The sequence below is a fragment of the Ambystoma mexicanum genome, chromosome 8 (assembly GCF_040938575.1).
Source record: "Ambystoma mexicanum isolate Mex_15411 chromosome 8, UKY_AmexF1_1, whole genome shotgun sequence".
Lineage (NCBI taxonomy): Eukaryota > Metazoa > Chordata > Amphibia > Caudata > Ambystomatidae > Ambystoma > Ambystoma mexicanum.
Window position 1 is genome coordinate 399,308,075 of NC_090929.1, and position 21,085 is coordinate 399,329,159.

Consider the following 21,085-nt stretch of genomic DNA (forward strand, 5'->3'; position numbering starts at 1 on the left):
GCAGGGAGTTGCGATCCTGCCACAAATGGGAACTCCAGCAAACACAAACGTCATGTCTTCTCTGCATGTTGGGCCGTCCCCGGAACAACCTCTTTGCTATGGCAGCGAATTCGAAGTACCAGCAGATTTCCCCAACTGGGGAGCCTGACAGATGCGTTCTCATTCAAATGGGAGGGGCTCTTCCCCTACGCGTTTCCCCCCATACCGCTGCTGTTACGTGTGATCAACGCAGTCAGATGCTGACACAGCAAGATGATTCTAATCGCACCAGCGTGACCTTGCCAGGTCTGGTAACTAGAGCTTCTCTGAATGGCGATAACACTGGCCATCAGGCTGCCTCCTCTTGTCGACCTCATTTCCAGAGAAGGGGGAGCGATATTGCGCCAGAATACAGCATTGTTGAATGTCACGGCTTGGCTCCTGCAGCCAAAGAATTTGGACACTATGGCATTGGAATGCAGCATGGTCCTGACCAAGACTAGAGCATCCTCTACGCTTTCATGTTACCACCTAAATGGAAAGAATTCACTATGTTGTGCAGGACTCAAGGCATCGCACCTCTGCGCATCATGGCTCCACAACTCCTGCCATACCTGTTGTCCTTGGCCAAGGCTGGTCTGGCCAACGCATCCATCAAGGTGCCTCTCACAGCCATTTCCCATTACACAAGATCATCGGGCAGACCCTCTCTGTGGTCTCACAGACTTGTCAAGGAATTTCTGAAAGGCCTCTTCAGGACATTTCCGCCAGTAAAGGCTCCTGCTCCGGCTTGTAAACTGAATGTAGTTCTTACTAAGCTCATGGGACATCCATTCAAGCCTTTGCATCAGGACCCTCTGAAGTTCTTCTCACTCGTGGAAGACCGCTTTCTTGGTGGCCATCACCTCGGCCAGACGGGTCGGGGAGATTCAGGCTGTATCTTGCAAACATCCATACTTGACCTATTACGACCCACCTTTCCTTAATGCTGAAGGTTCCTTCTGAATTCCATCTCAACGAACCCTTGCTACTGCCAGTTTTCTTTCCGGACCCTTCTTAACCCGCAGAGAGGTCACTGCATATGCTGGACGTTGCGCATGCCTTGAAGTTCTATGTGGCATGCACAAAGGCTTCTCGGAAGACATTTGAACTCTTTGTACATTTTGTAACTATTAACCATGGAAAGGCCCTGTTGAAGGCTTCCATATCCAGGTGGCTCTCAGGCTGCATCATGCACTGCGATCAGCCAACCAGGATGGGTCGAGAACCCATTCCACTAGAGCCATCGCTGCTACTAAGGCTTTCCTCTCTGGTGTTCACCTGCTGGGCATTTTCAGAGCTGCTGCGTGGAGGTCGACACACACCTTCACAAAATTCTACTGTCGACAGGGATTCCAGGGAGGAGTCCAGAATCGGCTAGGCAGTGCTGCGCAACTTGTTTGTTTGAGGTGAGTGCATTCCAGGGGTAAGTGATTATACTTCTGTTGAGCCTTGCCACCTCCTGTGGTTGTTTCTGTTCTGCTATGTATTCGTATTCATGAGCATGTGAATCCATGCCAGACTCCATGCTGAAGAAGGAACAAGTTACTTACCTGTAACAATCTATGAAAGATACCAATGCTGGAGAAATACAGTTACAGGTAAGTAACTAAGACTTCTCCGGCATGGGTCTGGCAAGGATTCACAGTTGAACCCTCCCTCCTTTTCCACGGTGGCTCTTCTGGGTTCATACTGTCACTTAACGTGCTACCAAGTCCGAAGATAGCCACCGGGGATGGGGCTTAGGGAGACGATCATCATTGGATGTGTGCAGTATGACCCAGACGTCGGTGATTGTTTAATGGAAGAAAGGCAGTTACTCCTATGTCCCGTCCCCCTCTCCTCCTTCCTGTATGGGCGTCCCTCGTGAGGGACGGCAGCGGAACCTCTTTGCCACCAGAAAAAGACATTTCCCCTTTAAAATGACTGGTGCGTGGCCTCTGGAGCATGGGTTCCCTTAACCGCACCCACCGGTGCCACACCTCAGTCCCCTTTTCTGCGTCAACGGGAACAGACCACTCCACCAGCGCTCCTGGGTGAGGTCTAGCCTCGTAATTCCATGCGCTTCCCCAGTAGTTTATCTAATTTTTTTCTTTCAATTGCAGACTTGGGAACACTGTCGACCGGTGCCCTAGGACTGTCGCCAACGCATGTCGGCCCTGACAGGCTTTAGCAGGTGTCCGTCGTGCAACGGTTCCTTCCTGACACCAGATCCGCATGTGCTCTTCAATGCCTTGGTGAGGACCACGGTTGGAACGGATGCTCCGCGTGTGACTCCCTCACGCCCAGGTTGCTCAAGCACTGACTCGAGCGTTGGAGAGAACCTTTCAACAGGACTCCGCCGCAGAACATCAAGGACTATGTCCGGAGGAAGACACAGAAGACGGGAGCGTTATTTTCCAAGGCACACCGCAGAGGCGACTCCTGCCCGGGGAAGCCCTCTGGCGGGAGGGGCCAGTCTGGCCCTCACACCGGCGCAGGGAGCACTGAGGCTCACAAAGCTAGCGGCCTCACTGCCAAGGGGTACAAGGGCCCTTCCGGTCCCGTAACCGAGGAGCCTATGAGCTCTATGACCACTGGGACATGTCCCGATGGACATCGCCCTGATACCGGGTCCTTACCCGAGGGGGCTCCTTCACGCAGGGACAGCACTACCGGCCGGTAGGCCGAGGGCTTGCCGCCTACCGGGTGTACACCCGAGGTACAGGGTAAGGCAAAGCTGGTGCGATCAAGCATGCAGGCCGAGCCCGGGAACATGCCAGCTACAGATCCACATGCTTAAGGCACGGACAAAATGGCGGCTCAAGACAAGATAGCTGCCACTTCCGAACCTCAAAGGCGGGAAGCCTTGCAGGCGGGAAGCCTCACAGGCGGGCACGGAGGGCCGTCAGCCCACTGAACAGCAAAGGAGAAGTGAGGCTCCTAGCGCAGACTGGGCACCACTGACACCTGTCACCTGGTCGTGGTCTTATCCTAACATCCTGGGTACAATATTCCCATGTACGGACAGGGGCTAGGCAGACAGCTGACATATTTGGCCCCCCAGCCCCTGCGCTAGACCGCTCACAGCCAGTCTGTTAAGACAGGTTCTTTGACAAGTTTGTGTCACTCATGCGCTCCCCTCAGCTGAGCACAATCCTCAGGGGCATTATTAAAGACATGTTGCCATTGGCCACCCCGGCGCAGCCCACTGCAACGCACCTCATGCCTCCCCTGCAGGCTCCACCACTGCCGCAGCAGCCCAGCACAGAGGCTTCTATAACTATGATGCGGTCCCATACCCCCACCACCCACGGAGGAACCCCCGAGGCTCGCTGGCGCCAGTCCCCCCACACACCCTCGTCAGCTAAGCCTTTCATGACAGGATTGTCAACTTGTCAGAATACCAGAATACCTAGAATATCCCCCAGCCACAACAGGAGCTCCCTGAAGCTAGAGTTCTGGTGGAGGTCCTGAGCATCAAGGCCGAGGCTTGGTCGGGCATCCCCCTACAAAAAGATGTTACAAAAAGATGTGGAAGCGTTGGCCAAAAAGGGCTTTCTCAAGCCCCACTCCACACAACCTGTCAACAAGAAGCTCGACGCTAGGTTTAGGCAAACTGAGGGGACAGCATACTACTCTCTATACACCTGCAGCCCCTGTCATCCGTAATTGCTGCTGCGTCTATGTATGCCAAACCCAAGACTTCCTCGTCCAGTACCGCCACTACTGCCCTCCTCAACAAGGAAGAAAAGACCCTTGAGTCATATGGCAAGAAGGTCTACTCACACCTCAGGCAGGCCAACGCAGACGCTATTCTCACTGTGGCTAACCAACGCCAGTGGCGGGAGATCAGACTTTCTGCCCGATATCCCTAAGGACAAGCAAGCCTCATTTAAGGCAGGTCTGGCGGAGGCAGAAATCGTAGCCCAAGATATGATGGAGGGATCGGTGGGCTACATCGACACGCCTAATAGAACAATCTGTCTGGCATCAGACATGAGGCGCACTGCCTGGTTGACAGCTACTAGGTTCAATCAAGATGCCCAACACAGAATCCTTGATCTTCCATATGAGGTGGGGGGGAGGAATCTCTTCCATGCCTCAACCGATGAGCAGCTTGACAAAAAGATGACTAGCTCCCAGACAGCAAAGTCTCTGGCTATACTTGCTATAAGGGCCACTAAACCATTTGTTCTGTCGCAGTTCCGCTCAGACAAGGGGCGCTCATTTGGCGGGTTCCGTGGGTTCCAGGACCGCAAAGCCAGGCAGCTGGACAGGTCTTCATGTCAACACCGAAGAAAGCACCACAAAACAGGACATAAGGGGTTCTTCCAGTCCCCCCTCCTCTGCAGCAGCCTCTGACCAGAAGAAACAATGACGTTCCGTGTCCGGTCCACAGCACCCCAGTCGAGGGCAGGCTGGCCCAGCACAGTCAGGCTTGGCAGGAGAAGTTTTCGGATGCCTGCGTCCTCTCAGTAGTGTCATGGGGCTTCTGGCTACCACTTCCCTCTCCTCCTCTGAGTTCCCCTCCCCTTACACAGATCGGCACACCATCACTCTTAGCGGAGATTTACTTTCTTGTCAAGAGCAAACCAGTAGAGCAGGTCCCCGTGCCCCCAGCAGGGACATGGCTTTTACTCCTGCATCTTCGCTATCCAGAAGAAGAACCAGGCTGGCCTGCGAGGGATGTTTGATCTATCTTCCCTGAATCTTTACCTACCCTTGTAAATTAAAGATGATGATGCCAGCGCTTATTGCCGAGACACTGTGTGGGGGAGATTGGACGTGTCCCCTGGACCTGAAGGACTTGTATCTCCTCATTCCCATTGTACAACCCTCCGGGCCTTCCTCAGGTTCCGGGTCATGGGTCTGCAATTCCAGTACATAGTTGTGCTCTTTGGGCTAAATTCAGCTCTGAGAGTCTTCACGAGGCTCATGAATGTGGTGGCGGCTCTTCTCAGATCGGAGGGGTTGCATGCCTACCTGTACCTCGACGATTGGCTAATCAGGGGTTCCTCTACGGAACAGGTCCAGTACTCAGCGGACAGACTCATCTCTACCTTATTCGAACTGGGGTTTTCAATCAACTACAACAAATCTCAGCTCACCCCTACTCAGATGATGGTGTTTCTGGGGCTGTTGTGGGGGACACAGCAGTAGAGGGTGTTCCCCATGGGGGACATGGTGACAGCGATCCGATCAGCAGTCTCCCATTTCCGCAGCAAATCAGTCACCACAGTCTGGTGGTATCAACACCTTCTGGGAGTGCTGGCAGCATGTCTTCTATCAATCCCTTACACCAGGCTCAGCATGAGGAGGCTCCAGCTGCATTTCGTGGATTCCTAGGATCAGTAATCTAGCCATTGGGGGGGGCCCTATCTCCATTCCACAACACCTGGACCACGACCTCAGATGGTGGCAACAGGAAGAGAATATTCTGGTGGGCAGACCCTTCTATGCGCCTCCCATAGAGTACACCATTTTGATGGATTTGTCACTCCACGGCTGGGGAGCCACCCTGGGATCTCACTCTATGCACGGTCTCTGGTTCCAGACAGACCGGCACAATCCCATCAACTGGCTGGAGTTTATGGCTATACAGTTGGCACTCGGGTATGTTCAAACGACCATCAAGGGCAGGTCTATGTGCATCCAGACAGACAACAAGACCTGTATCTTCTATATCAACAAAAAGGGGGGCACCAGATCCCTGCAACTGTGCGTGTTGACCCTGGACATCTAGGAATGGGCTATTAGCCAGGGAGTGTGGCTCTCAGCGGTCCACCTTCCGGGGAGTCCAATCTGAAAGCGGACAGGCTCAGCCGCCTTGCCGCCGACAATTATAAATGTCAGCTGAATGGGAGAATCCTCCAGGAAGTGTTCAGATGGGGTCACCCAACGACAGCCCTGTTTGCGACAGCTCTCTCATACCTGCCAGCAGTTTGCGTCCTGGGTCGGAAGGGGGCGCAACTCTCTAGGAGAAGCGCTCCAGATACCCTGGGACGGGATGTGGGCATATGCCTTCCCACCCACACCGCTAGTGCCCACGTTAGTGAACAAGATCAGGGGCTCCAAGAACCTTGGAATAATCCTTGTGGCGCCTTGCTGGCCGGCGCAACCCTGGTTCTTGGACCTACGGCAGATGTCACTTCAGCCATAGATTCTACTCCCCCTTGGGAAGGGCTCTCTACTAGCACAGAAGGGAGGTGCAGTTCTTCACCCCTCTCCAGAGAGGCTAGATCCTAGCGGCCTGGTTCCTGAGCAGCTGATGCTACCGCACCTTCAGCTGTCTTCCGACAATCTGGACATCATCCAAAATGCCAGGAGCCAGGGTATACGTAAGGAGTACAAAAGCAAATGGACAAGATTCTGCTTTTGGGCAAAGGAACACGGTGCGAAACCACTCATATGCACCCTCGACCAAGTTTTGTCATTTTCAGCCTTTCTCGACAGGACGGCATCCATGTTGATACCTGCAGAACGTACCTGGCTGCTATTGGTGCGTATAGGAACTCTGACTCCCTTGTCCTGTCTTCGGCCAATCCCGCAGTAAAGAAACATCTAACGGGGTTGACCAGGCTTTACCCCCGGTCAAGCACCTGCATCCAGTTTGGGACTTGAATGTAGTGCTAAGTGCATAAACCATTTGAACCCATGGCCACAGTGGTCATTAAGTTGGTCACTCTGTTAGACAGAATCCTGTGCAGTGCCCTTAGGGACCACTACACACAATTAAGACTACAGGTGGCAATACAAGTTTTACCTTTGGTACAAGCCTGTACTACTAAGTTATAGTGGTAGCAGTAGCAGAGCAGCCAGGCTTATCTCAAGAGTATATGAGCAGTAGCAGAGATTACACAAAGGGACCACAATTACTGTGACTCAAGCAAACACTGACTCAAGGTTTCAGGTAAAAAATAGAAGTACATTTATTTTTAAACCATCAGTTATAAACACAACACTTCTATTAAACTTTAAACAAAACCACACCTTAAATATACTACAACTAACCAATTCACTTTGTACGGTATGTCTCAAAGTAAGTACCCTGTGTTTAAATGAACCGTTGTTATGAACAAAACACGCTACCGCGGATACGGTTGCAATCACTTTTTGACAGTTCGGTCTACTCAATAAACGCGTATCCGTGACATGAAATGCTACCGGGCCAAAAACACTCTTAGCACCTGAGATACCCAGAGGGAGTTGGAGGCAAAAATCACAGGCAATATTTAGGTTAGGCAGACAGTATCGAGAAACACTCAGAAACAGTTCAAAAGTCAAAGGGTCGGAGCCAGGTTTAAGTGACACCAGAGACCTATTGCCGAAGATCATACCGTTAGACAGTTCACGATTCAGCGTAGCCCAAAAGTACTTGAATATTGTCAATGTTCGGAAGCAAAAGTTATAAGAAGGACGGAAGACAAGGGCGAGCCTTGAAGATGAAGAAAAGGGATTCACCCAGTTTCCTCGAGTAGAACACAGTACCTTATTCTCACGATGCAGCTGGAGCCCTGGCAGTTGTCCCTTTTGGTTTCCCGCAGACCCACGATTCCTGCAGCTTCGTTGTGACTTAGGACGTCTGAAGGGGGTCTGCACCACACAGGGATGAAGCCGGCAGCAGCGACAATGAATAAAAGATGCGCTCCTTAAAAACAGGAGAGGCTCAGCAGGTGGCTATCCGGACCACTACAGCAGTGTGCAGCGATTTCGACCACGGCAGAGATCTCTGGCTGAAGAAGATGAGCTGGTTATCCCCACCAGGCTCAAGGGAAGAAGACTCCGGACTGGATCTCCTCTTAGTCGTCGAAGGGTAGACAGCTCAGGACTGCAGCAGGGCTTCACCGGGACGGGGTAGTTGCAGAAGCTGTCGTTCTCTCTGCTTCTCTTCGGTTCCTTGTAGTTCCAGAGGCGACTCTGACTTCTAGCCCAAGAGACCTGCCTTTTATGCGCAAAACCCCCATTCACACAGCCTGGCTGTCAATCACGCAGCAGGGGGGTTGTCCAGCCGGGACAACCACCTCAGCCAATCATGGCAAAGTGCGACTTGGGTTTCCTAGGATACCCTGTGCAGGGGGTGACTACACCCCTCTCTCACACATTCAGCCCACCTAGACACCCAGGCTCCTTGAGGAGGGCTTCTCTGCAGAAGCCCGCCAAAAAGACGGTGAACAAAGAAGGCAAACCTAGTTTGCCGCGCAGAGTAAAACACAAGAAGGACTTTAACAAAAAGAAATGGCAAATAAACCCAACCGGAGCCAAAAGAAAGGCGATTTGGTCAAGCGGGTTTATGTTTGAGGCTAATATAATAGCCAAGAACAGTACCACGTTTATCTAATATAATCGCGGTAGAAAAGTTAGGATAGATACCACTGCCACCAGCCAAGTCTCAATGTTAAAAGAGCGAAACAATGCTCAGGGAGGTACAGACGGAAAAGGGGTACAGATTAGCCCTTTCCAGTACTCCATGTAAGATGGGGTGTACTGGGTCTGTGGTAAAAATGACTATGTAAAGTAAATGGCAACTTTACCTTTCTCTGGGGGACAGTAGTCCGCCCCAGTAAAATGGAGTCTGGGGGGGAAGTCTTAAAGACAACCTTGGGTTACTACACTGAGGGTGCGGTGTAACCCATACAAGAACAGGGGCACCTGGAGTGGTTTGCTCACTGGCACTGGCCCAAGATCACACAATGAGTAAAAACACATAGGCCACAACACATGTAAGAGCGGAAAAAGATGTACACTCTTACCAGTTGGAAAAAATAAACTCCAGAAATCCAGCAAAGCTGCTGGGGGACTCACTAGGTGAGGGAAATTAGCCCTAGAAGGAGAATTCTCCCTAACACACTCTAAAGACAGCCCTTCTGGTTGGGCTTACATCAGCTTGCAGAGTGTGAGAGATCCAGGTGTCAGTCGCCTCAGAGCCATACACTAGATTTCGCACAAACCCTACGTTTTTTTCTGAAGGTGGTTTCATCCTTCCATATTAACGAGGAGATTGTGCTCCCCACATTCTTCCCGGACCCCAAGGAAGATGCAGAAAAAATGCTACACTGCCTGAATGTCAGAAAGATGTTGAAATTCTATCTTCACAGAACAAAGGGTATCCGCAAGACGGACACACTGTAACATTTGGAGACTCTAGCCCTAGGCAGCAGGCCTCCTAGGCATCTATAGCTCGATGGATGTCAGCAGTGATCCAGGAGACATACAAGGTGCAGCGTAAGGATCCACCACAGGGCATGCATGCAGTAAGAGCTGAAGCGACAGCAGTCGCGTTCCAGCGCCACGTTCCCTGGCAGGTGATCAGCAGGGCGGGAACATGGGCCACGCCTTTTGGCTTTTTGCAAGCACTACTGCTTGGATACCAGTGCCAAGGCTGATGCATTATTTGGCTAAGCGGTAATGCGCAATCTATTTGCCTAAGAGCTCAGGCTCTCCTCCCCAGGGCATTGTCAGCTGTAATCGCCCATACAGGTTGGAGGGAAGGGGACAGGACCTAGAGGTAATTAAGTGTTACTCACCAGAGTGACTAGCATACTCCTAGTCCATAGTTCCCTTTCCTCCATATGTCCCACCATCCATCCCCCTATAATAAGACCAGTGAGGTTGTTAGACTCAATACAGCCGACACGTCAAAAGGGGACTGAGGTGTGGTGCCGATGGACGGGGTTAAGGGAGCCCGTGCTCCCAAGGCTGCCCCCCCCTGCATGCCAGTAAATTTAAAGGGGAAATGTATTTTTCTGGTGGAAATAGCGGTTCCATTCCCGTCCCTTGCGAGGGACGACCATTCAGGATGGAGGAAAGGCGACTATGGATTGTGAGTACGTTGGTCACTCCGGTGAGTAATACTTAATAATTATTTTAAGCTTTAAAGCAAGACTGCTTTCTTTTTACAGAGGATTCTGTGTCTGACGACAGGGAATATTCATGAGCATGTGAATCCATGCTGGAGAAAAACAGTTACAGGTAAGTAACTTGTTCCTTACCTGGCTTGTGCCATTGTGGAAGCAATGATTGATTATTGTGGCAGTCTCCTGCAGGGCACTACGGAGGGCCATATTTCAGTTGCAGACTCTTCAAAATATTGCAGTTAGAATTGTGAGTCAAATTTAAACGCAGGGAGCATGTTCTAGAGGGCCGTCGTCAAGGCATGTCTACTCGTTGCCACCACTAATGAAAATAGAGTTAGGTTTAATAAGCAGTACAGCCAAATGATGACACCGGAAAGTACCAGTTGCCAGTTGTATTTATGCTCAAATATTACATTACAACACAACTCCTAAAATAACATAACTTTGCATACAGTTCTGTGACAGGGTCCACAGCTCCGAGCCGCAGAGGTGGCATGAACCAACCACCCACATTGCGGCCACAGTTTGATGTTACTGCTTGATATAGCTATCCCAAAAAGATCCCAGGATTGTGTGTTTAGGGCTGACCGGGGACGGGTTGTTGGTGGGAATGAACATTAGCATGGCTTTGTGCAATCAATGGGTGGATAGGTAGCCAAACAACCACCACAGGCTGCGTCCTCCTCCTCACATCCCATCTCCCTCTGACTGTGTGCCCCGCTGGTGTCAAACATTTTTCTGCAAGCCATAGCTAAGTAAGGGCAGACTTAGGAGTGGTCACTGGTCCGGTCTGTTTGTGAACGCGACAAGGACAGCCCCCACATCCCTGGGAATGCCCGATTTAATTTTCTACATTTGAGTATCTCCAGAAGGCAAACCTGGTACTGCTATAGAAAAGTTAGTATCCCATGCCTCCGGGGTGTTACCTACACAGGCACGCAGCCTGCCTGCTACTCTGAGGGTGGTCTGAGTGGAGCCACAAGTTGCTGTATGTAGAACAGGAATAAATGCACCACCACTAGCACTCTCACCACCACTGCACACACTCCCTAGTATGGCATACAATGCTACCAGCAGTGTGGACACCTACCCTAGCACAGCATTCACTTGCCTTTCAATGCACTAGGCACATCACAGCCCCAGCATTGGCCTCCAGGGCCAGCTGAAGATGCGTGGAGACCCATTTCAAAATGGCATTGGGACTCCTCTTGCCCACAGCAGAACAAAGAATTTCAGCCAGCGTGGAGCTGGAGCCCTACATGAACACTTAAAAAAGCTGCTGAGCTTTGTCAGCAAAGGGTTAATGAGGTCGAGGTGTAGGCTGCTGGATATTGCAAGGCTGGAGGCAGTGGACAGGACAGCCTGATGGCCCAGCAAAGGCAGACTGTTAGGCATGTGTCACAAAACACACCTTTAATCAATGTGCTGAGTTAAAGAGCCAATTGATTCATATTAAGACTGCCAACATGGGGGCAGTGCCTCTGAACAAGTGTAAAGACCCTGGCCCTCCCTGTCCCTGCTAGGCACTCACACTGACCTTGTCCCTGCACACTCCTGCGCTGTGCACTCATATACCACCACCTGTACAGCACACTTCAACCCTAGCTAGATCCACATACACCACCCTCCCGTGCCCACCTCCCCCGCTGATTCAGGCCTTAAAGTGCTCACTGCGGCATAACACATTATGGTCTGACACTGCTAAAAAAAAAATAGATAGTGGAACAGGCCAGTGCTATAACTGTACTTATCCTTCTCAATGGTTAGTGTAGCTGGGCATGGAGTGGTAATGGTGGTACAAGTACAATACCTGGGAGTCTGAATAAAACCTTGAAATGGTGGGCGTCCCCTTTATGCTGTTACCTCGTACCACAGCACATCATACCAATACCTAACACATTATGGTCATTCTTGGACGCATGATAATAATAGCTGGGAAATGATCAGTACAGTACCTGAGGGTATGTTGGGCAGAAACCTGTGCAGTTCCCTTTGGGAACACTGCAAAAGATTTAGGACTACAGGTGTTAGCAGTAAACCCACTTGGTAGCAGTCTGTACCTCCCAGATTTACCTGGTAGCTGTGGCTGAGCAGTCAGACTTCCCTCAAGAAGGGTTAGGCAGTATGCAAAGTATACACAATAGGCACTCAGACACAATAGCACAAGCAAACACTGACCAGAGCTTTGGTATCAAAGTATATAATTATTTATTTAAAAACACACTGTTTGAAACACTCCAGCACTCTTATTGTAAAACACTCTAAACACAGTTACTATTATGATATATACAACCCTTATTCCTTATCAGACAAGTCTTAGTTAACACCACTTATTTCCAGACAGAGGTGAGCGCTTAACTATAGATGGCACTCCAATAAGTTCATGAAAAAGGGAGGGAAAAAGGCAGAATATGTGAAGATACACCACTCTAAGATTTAGGAACACTTTTAGCAAGGCAGAAGAGCAAAAGTCACTTGTGAGCCAAAGTCCATAGGCTGGGCCCACTCATAGAGAGAGCAAAGCACAAAAGCGCCCAAGATCACACAGTTACACTAGGCTTTGAAAGTCTTGCAGAGAGTTCGAAAAGAGTTTAGAGAGGCTCAGAAAAGTTTAGCCAGGGTGTCCCAGGCTAACCCAGGTTCGAAAGCCAGGGGCGAAATCTACCCCGTACAGTCGGTGGCGAGGGAAGCCAGGCGGAACACAGTACCTTAAGTGGGAAGGATCCTCCAGCAGTGGCAGTTGTTCCTGGCAGCGGGTGCAAGTCTCGGCGCCGTCCAGAGGAAGAGAAGATCTCGACTTGGAGGAAAGATGAAGGTCGTTGCACTGCCAGGGAAGAAACCAGCCGCAGAGTTTTCCGGTTAAAGGTATTACCCTTTATTTCGCAGCCATGGTAAAACGTGGTATTCCGGTTGCCGGGGTGCTTGGCACAGGCAAGGCAGCCACGAGATGCGTCGGGAAAGCGAAAAGACTGTGAAACTGGTTATCCCCACCAGTCAAAGGAAGAAGACTCTCCGGCGGGAGATCTCCTCTGTCGTTGGGAAAAGTGGTGAGACGGTTCAGCAGGGCTCCACCGGTGGTGTCGTCGTAGCAGGTCGGCTCAGCTTCTCCCTCGTCGGATTCTTAGGTCCTGTGGCGACTTCTGAAGTTCCAGTCCCCAAAGCCCTGCTTTTATGCAGAAAACCCCCATTCACTCAGCCTAGCTGTCACTCAAACATGCTAAGTGGTGAGCCGGCCGGCTCACCACTTGGGCCAATCAGGACGGAGTGCGACTTGAGTTGCCTAGGCTACTCAGCTCAGGGTGCCTAAATCCCCCTCCACCCCTACTAAGTACCCCAGACAGAGTGGCACCACTTTGGAGGGCTTCTGTGGAGAAGCCCGCCAAAAAGTGGAACAAAGGGCTCGACTTGGGTTGGAGTCACAGAAGAGAACACAAACGCCATTTTAGAACCGAGTTTTGGCAAAAAATACCAACCAGAGAATTCATAATAATTAAATAAACCGGCGGTATGTTCGAGGCTATCGTAATTAAATAAATAAAGATGGTAGCCTCGAACAATGGGAAAATCCCATAGAGAAATATTCGCGGTTGAATATAAAAAGTAGTATCCACTGCCACCAGCCAAAACTCGATCAGGGGGGACGGAGACGTGCCCCCTCGACTAACAGACCCCGGGGCAATCGAATTGCCCCGGCCAGTACGTCCACAATATGATGGTTTGTACTGGTTCTGTTCAGAATTCAAGACTGGTAAAGTCAATGGTGACTTTACATGCCCTGGGAGACAGTAGTCAGTCCCAGGGTATGGAGTCTATACTGGGGGGTCACTATGACACCCTTGTGTTACTGCACTGAGGGTGCTGTGTAACACACATCACAAAAACACATGAAGCCCTATGGAGTAAAAGACCCAATAGCCCATTAAACACATCTAGAGTCAAAGGAACACACTCAAATCATGTCCAAGAGTGAGGGTAAAAGTGTCTCACTCTTGGCAGGAGAAAAAAATAAACCCCAAAAATCCAGCAAAGCTGCTGGGGGACTCACTAGGTTAGGATATTCAGCCTAAACAGAGAATTCTCCCTAACAGGCTGTAAAGGGGCCCTCCACCCTCCCCAGTTCTACCTCTTTCCGGATCTTACTGGTCACTATATCTCTGTTCTCGGTTGCTGACTTCAGGTTTCTAGGAATGTCTTGCTCTCCCTGCCCGGTAAACGGGATGTGAAAACCTTCTCTAAAGCCTTGTCTGATCTGATCTGCCATTTCTTGGTCTGGGTATTTCTGGAGCCACCCTTCCATCCTCTCAATTTTTACTGGCGTGGCCCCCCTACCACCCAAGTTCTTATTTCCGCGTCTCATCGCTTCTGCCGCTTGGAGCTGCGGCCCTTGTGCACTTGGAGCTGCTGTGGCCACCCTTACATCTCTCGCACTTGTGGCTGAACTTGCACTTCCATCCCCAGCTACAGGGTACCCCCTTCTCAAAATTCCGACATTGTCCTGGTTCTGCTCTTGCTGTTCCCGTGCTCCCGCTGCCCCCCACTCCCTGTGTTGTTGGGGGCAGGTTGCTCTGCCACCCTCTCTGTGACCCATAATTTCTGCTCCGAAAACTCTGCTCTCTATTTCTGTCATACCTTCTGTTATTGTATCTAGAATCCGCTTTGTAATCATTCTGCCAATATTGCCTTCACTGCTGCCCCTCTGCGCTTCGCTCCTTGGAATCCCATTTCTCCTTCAGCACATTAAATATGTAGAGATTAAGATTTTCCTCATCCCAACCCATATCCGGAAAGCAGTCCATCTCATTTCTGAACTTGTGATCATACTCCAGTCATGCTTCACCCCCAAACGCTGTGTGTACCTTCAGCACCCTCTGCTGATACGCCACTAATGCTACCCCGTCTTCCAGGAATTTTTGTAATATAATTGTAGACATTATGGTGAAGGCCGCCATCCAGTTGTCAAAATTCCTTACCACTGGCCCCTTTTTTAGCAAGCTTTTCTCGTCCTCCTTAATGTCCTCTAGGGCCACATTCATCCCCCTCTTTTGACAATCTAACAATGTGAAAATATCGATCAATTCCTTCCTCCATATTTTCTCCTTTACTTTGTCATTTATATACCAAGCCATTGCCTTCATTGACCTGCCCTGTGCATCTTTACCCATGGTTGGCCTGCCATATTTCGTCATGAGTGGCCCCCCAGTTTCTGCCGCTGCCACTGTCGGTGCTGCCCCCGGCGATGGGTCCCCTGACACTGTTGCCCCTGGTGCCCCCGTTGGCACCCCCGGTTGTGGGTTGGGTCCTTGCGGTGCTCCCCCTGTGTTTGGCCCTACCGGTGCACCTTGTGGCTCCAGGACTATTGGTGCCCCTTGTGGCGCCGGGACTACTGGTGCCCCTTGTGGCGCTTGGACCAGGGTTTCCCTGGGTTCTGCCCCTGCCCCTCTCTGTTTCTCCCTGCTCACCACTCCTCTCCATTTTACCCAAGCCCTTAAATGGTCCCGTTCTTCGTCATCACTGCTTGCTTCAGTTGAAGAACTCCCCTGCCGCTCCTCCCTGGATCCCTTCTCACGTCTGCTCTTCTTGCCATTGGTTCTGGGCGACTTACCCGAAACCGTGACGCAATTTTTTAACATTTTTACGATTTTATTCCCCACATTAATATTCACAGTACCTTTTTGTTTTTATCTCTTTTCCTCCTCTTGGTAGGTGGCTCTGTCTGTTCCTCCGATCTCTTCGACTCCACTCTCCCCCTCTTCTGTCCTTGCGGTACCTCGTCTTCTCCTTCGCTGCTGCTGGGCTCTATGAACAGCAAGGGTGACATTGCCTTCGCCCTTTCTTCCTTCTGCATTTTCTGCAGCACCCATTGTGCCCCATATTCTTTCTCTGCCTTTCTCACCCATTCTGAGAATTCTTGAGCCCGTTTTGCTCTTCCTTCCACCATCCTTCTCGTCTGAATTCTGTCAGCCACGCCTTCCTGCTCCTTCGCACCGTCCGTCCTCTGTTTCTCCTGGTCTTCTAATCCTGATCTTCCTCGCCCGTCTCGCTTGTCCACGGCGAAAGTGCTCTGTTCGCTCGCAGCTGGTACTTCTGGGTCGCTCCTGTTTCGGCACTGCTGGGCGACCTCGTAGCCACTGCGTTTAGATCGAATTAAGAGGAGGTGGAAATGCGTGAGCCCGCAAGAGCAAACGTTTTTCCTTACCCTTATCCAGGCACTAAGAGCCTACCCGAGAGAGGTGAGCTCTTACCTGGTTTGTGCCGCCTCTCCTTTTCCTGGCTTACTTATACACCCCCGGCCTTTTGTTCCTTCTTGGGGGCGGCTGTGTTACCCCCCTGCCCCCTTGCTGTTATATTTCGCACCTTCCCAGGTGCTGCTTCCTGCCCTTTACTCGGCTTTTGTTTCTTGTGGCGCCGTCTGGACGCCCCTCCCTATGCTTTCGCGCCGTTTCCCCCCACCCCGCGCCTAAACTCCCAGACCCTCTATCGTCCCGCATTTCATGCGGCCCGGGGCCTGGGGCAGAGAGGCAAAGGGAAGTGAAGAGTGTACGAGTGGTGTGCAGCGCCGTGAAATACGCTGTCTCACATACATTTCAAATTGGCAATGGGACACTTCATTCATGATGCGCCGACCCCGCTGTCACAAACAGTGAAGCGGGTGCAGCCAGGAGGGCACTGGTAGAGGCCTATTAACTGCCAAAAGAGAGTCAGAGTAAGAAGTGGCGGTGTAGAGAAAAGGCTGTTGGCCTACCAGATTAGGTTTGGGGGCTTTTTATCACTATGCACACGCACCCATTGGAGTTGCGAGGCGCTCTGCAGGACAGAAAGAGCCAGCCCATATAGCCAAATAAGCGAATGTTAATCTACCCCGGGTGAAGAACGTGCATAGAGCAGCACTAGCTAATGTGGGGTCAATATTGACTTTTGAGAAATGGTCCTGGTGGAAGCTTACTTGGTCCGGTTGAAGAAGATCACTGTCAGCTGCAGTGTCATCAACTTTATTTGAGTGAACTTGTCACTTGTGTGCCGCGGCGGTGGGCGCATGCCCAGCCCAGCAAGCAGCCCGGCCCCAGTCCTAGAGCCCAATTAGCAGTTTTGTCAATTCATCTCTGCTAGCACAGCCATCGCCGCATGGCGGTTGCCCAGGGCCCCATGCCAGGGAGGCCACAGAGGCTGAGGCAGAGTGAGCACCACGGCGGCCGTGCATTTGCGGCCCCTCTCTACTATGCATGATGATCATGCATGCAATTTGCTAAATCATCAAAGCAAGGTAACAACGTGTGTGTGTGTGTGTGTGTGTGTGTGCGTATGTGTTACTTTGCTTTGATGAATGCTGCCCAGGGCCAGCCCCTGCGCTGCCAGTTCCATCACATCCGGCCGGGCCGCCGCCACCGAGCTAGCAGGCAACAAGTGGGCCAACAAAAGTCATGTGTTACTTTCGCAGTGTTCATTTCACCTTTGGCCGCGCTGCTCGCTCAGACCACGCCCGGCGCAGCGGCAGGCAGCCATTCCCAAGTTAAGTTACTTAAATTAAAAAAATAACACCCAACACCAAAAAAAAAAAAAAAAAAAAGGCCCAGGGGTGGCTTGGTGGAAAACCGGCCCCCAGGTCCTCAAGGTCGTTCGGCCAGTTGTTACCTGCACTCCATAAGGACATATAAACACTATGGAGACCGGCTATATCCTTCAATTTAGGTAGTGTGAGGGGGTAGAATGCCATCTGTTAGCTGGAATTATAGTTTCGTTTTCTTCTTTTTTATTCTCTTTGGTTTTATATGATCTCTCCCACTGCTGTCAATTATGATCAATATCCAAAACTAATGTAAATAGCTTGTGATGGGCACGATCAATGGGTTCTTGCTATTGTAATATGACTATTCAAAAGCTAAGAAAAATATTATTTGAAAAAGCCTATCCCACCAGCGTGTTACCAGTGGAGGAGCTCATCAAATGGAAAAGTTACTTCTCTGTAGCAGTAGTAAGGGTGTCATCACGAGATTAGTCAGCTTAGAACAATGTAAAGAGTGGGCATTTCTTGTTTGTATTGTTAGTATTCTAGCTTTAGCACTGCTTTATTTCCTTGTGCATGGCCTCTTGGCGTTTTCTGTAGTGAAACTATTTACGTGAGGAAAACACCCAGCTTCTGAAGGTCGGCATTTTGTTGGTACACTATAAATAGCAAAGAATTATGAAGGTAGATGGATATAGCAGCAGTTCAAAGAGTCTACAATTGTTTAGACAAATATTTCAATCTTTTTTATACAAATATAAAAAATGCATACATTGTGTCAAATAAGTTCATACATTAATACATATAAAAACTATTGTAAAAAATAGTCTGTGAATGCTTTTTCCTTTTAATGGAGCTCTTCTAGATTAGAGTGGATTTAGTTGAGAGGAGAGAAATGTATCTAATTCTTATTGTAGTTAAATTATATAATTTATTTAATGTTAGCCTAGTACATTTGTTCTCACAGGGTCTGGCTCAACATGTTTCTGTTTACTATCTCCAAGTATGGAACATTCATCAGGAGAAAGGGTAGTAGTCATTTGGCTATTCAAAGGTTTGGTTTTAATCTTCCCTTCTTTTTGCTATGTTAATGTTGAATCTTTGAACTGTTTGTAAAAAAAAAACAATAGTATAATAAGCTATAATTGCTCAATTACTATTTAGGTCAAAGCTGACTGTTTAATTGATATCTATGGTATAATTACCTGATATCGTTAGTGGGTGCGGTCATATGAAGGTATCCAAATGATTGAGCTTCTCAGGATCACTTATAATTAGTGCACTTCTTCAGTCGCATCTAAAACGAGATACATTCTAATCTGTAATTGCCGCTATAGGGCTCTTTATGTCCCCCTTTGCATAGGCCCCTCCTTCCGTGTATACCAGATCAGTAATCATTTTACCTACTTGTATGTAGTATGAATTTGAATTCACTCGATATTTTTGAGCAGTTAGCAAGTCCCTCTGGGTATTCTATGTCCTTATTCAAGTCTGTATTTAAATTCAACGGGAAATAGTATTCCGCCTTTTCATTGTTCTAGAAAATGGGACGAATTGATATACACTCTGTAATTTATGCCCTTAGGTATATAGTACAATATATACTTCCACTTATTATAAAGCTAATCATGCAGTAACTTTATTTTTCTTACCTAGCTGTATGTAATACGATTTAGAATTCTCTCGATATTGAAGAGTGGTTAGAAAGTCCCTCTGGGTATTCTGTGTCCTTATTCAGGTCTGTATTTAAATTCAACAGGAAATAGTATTCCTCCTTTTCGTTGTTCTAGAAAATGGGACAAATAGATATATACTCTGTGATTTATGCCTAACATTAATGTGCTAAAAGTAAATAAGTTGTATAATTCAACATCATCAATAAGAATGAGATACATTTCTCTCCTCTTTCAACTAAATCCTCTCTAATCTAGAAGAGCTCCATTAAAAGGAAAACGCAGTCAGACTATTTTTTACAATAGTTTTTATATGCATTAATGTATGAACTTATTTGACACAATGTATGCATTTTTTATATTTGTATAATAAAAATGTGATGTATTTTTCTAAACAAGTGTAGACTCTTTGAACTGTTGCTATATCCATCTCCCTTCATAATTGTTTGATATCATCCATACCCAGAAAAAGGCAGGGACCTCACTTTTGAGTTAGTGAAAAATGGGAATCCCCCCCCAAATTTAGAGTAAAACTATAAATAGCACCATTCAAACACCTAAGGTAGCAGATAGGCTTCACTTGGTGTTGTAAACTGTGAAACATGTTTAGTGTTCATTACAGAAAACATGTTTTTTTATATTTTCTTCTAGAATCCACTAGTTGAGATTCAACCAGGAACCTGAAGCAACTTTCCAAAAGACAGCATTAAGAAAAAATTGAAGAGAAATAAAAGAATTGACTGTCATTGTGACGAGTGCTTTCTTGACATAAGTGTTTTTTTATTTATTGTTTTTAAATTTTTAATTCATGGAAAGTAATAATTAACATTTGGCAATAATTACATGATCCCATTAATTTGTTCCTGTTATTTCTACTTCATTTATGTTTATACTCACTTGTTGGGTAAAGAAACTCGGACGTAGTTTAGTACGTAATGTTTTGTAAAGTTTACATTTATTTCTGCCATTTTTTTCAAAATGTAATTGACATTTCCGTACTTTTTAAGTGTTTTAGCTTGAAAGCAATGCACATTTCAGCACATTTCAGTATGGTACCAAAATTATGATGCCACCAGCCAGGTGCAAATAGCAGTTCTTGTCTTGGTTATTTAGAAGTATTTTATAAATTATATATTTATATATTTTATAATGCATTTTTTTCTTAACAGTGAGGCCTTAAAAAGACACTGTGACATATGTGAAAACATTGACTATGCACATTAAATCTTGCATTTTGTAAAGAACTTTGTGTTGATGGTCTTTCATTGTCCAGTGGGAACGGTTAATTGTGTCAACTTCATAGAGCATAGTATAGTGCTAGCTTACGTCTGAATGTTTTGGATATGTTATGACATCCAATTCTATTGCATCTCTTCCATTTCAAGAAACTAGATCACTTCCCTAATTTAAGTCTTGCATCCCAAATTAGAATGTGCATTCCAAATTTAGAACTATACTGCCACTAACTAACCAATGTGCACAGTAATGTATCTTTTCATGTTGACTCATCATAGTGTTGTAGCCAGTCAAGATTGGCTGCTGTGCATCCATTGACAAGCCTCACGCCTACAGTGTCATCACTCAATGAGCCCTCACAGATTGATGGATGAATGGGTAGTATACACTGCCTGATGCATGAGAGAAATGGGCACCTTGGGAGGCAGGGAGGAAGATTGGGGAATGTGGCATTGAGAGAAACATGGAGGAAACAAGAATATGGGGTTTCAAAGGAGTGCATAAAGTGCATTTTGACATTGGTGATGTGGAGGGGGGTGGAGAAAAGCACTTGGCTCTGGGCAATGGTCGATTTGGGCACGGTGCACAAGTGACGCACACAATTGCAGATGTCTGTTCTAAGGGTGTCTGACAATGAAAGAGTTTTTTTTTAGTATTAATTGTGAAATATACATTGACGAATGGTGAACTTGGATTGCCTGTCACTATTTTCATAATGATATGGGCGTGCAGGACAGTGGTTTGCCATTCTTGGATCACTTGAGCAATTGATTTAACATATAATGGTTGAGCATTCAAAGGTGCGTATGGTTGGCCCCAGA

At 48.3% G+C, this 21,085-nt stretch overlaps 1 protein-coding gene across 5 annotated transcripts in view; it reads left to right on the forward strand.

The window, feature by feature from the left end:
* CDK5RAP2 (CDK5 regulatory subunit associated protein 2) overlaps positions 1-20,272 on the forward strand; it is a 2,172,192-nt gene extending 2,151,920 nt beyond the window's left edge. For all 5 annotated transcript variants that reach the window (XM_069609888.1, XM_069609889.1, XM_069609892.1 and 2 more), the window contains one exon: positions 19,680-20,272. In XM_069609888.1, the coding sequence (XP_069465989.1) occupies positions 19,680-19,712 (33 nt within the window). In that variant the 3' untranslated portion in view covers positions 19,713-20,272. The remainder of the gene's footprint in view (positions 1-19,679) is intronic.
* Positions 20,273-21,085: the final 813 nt, after the last annotated feature.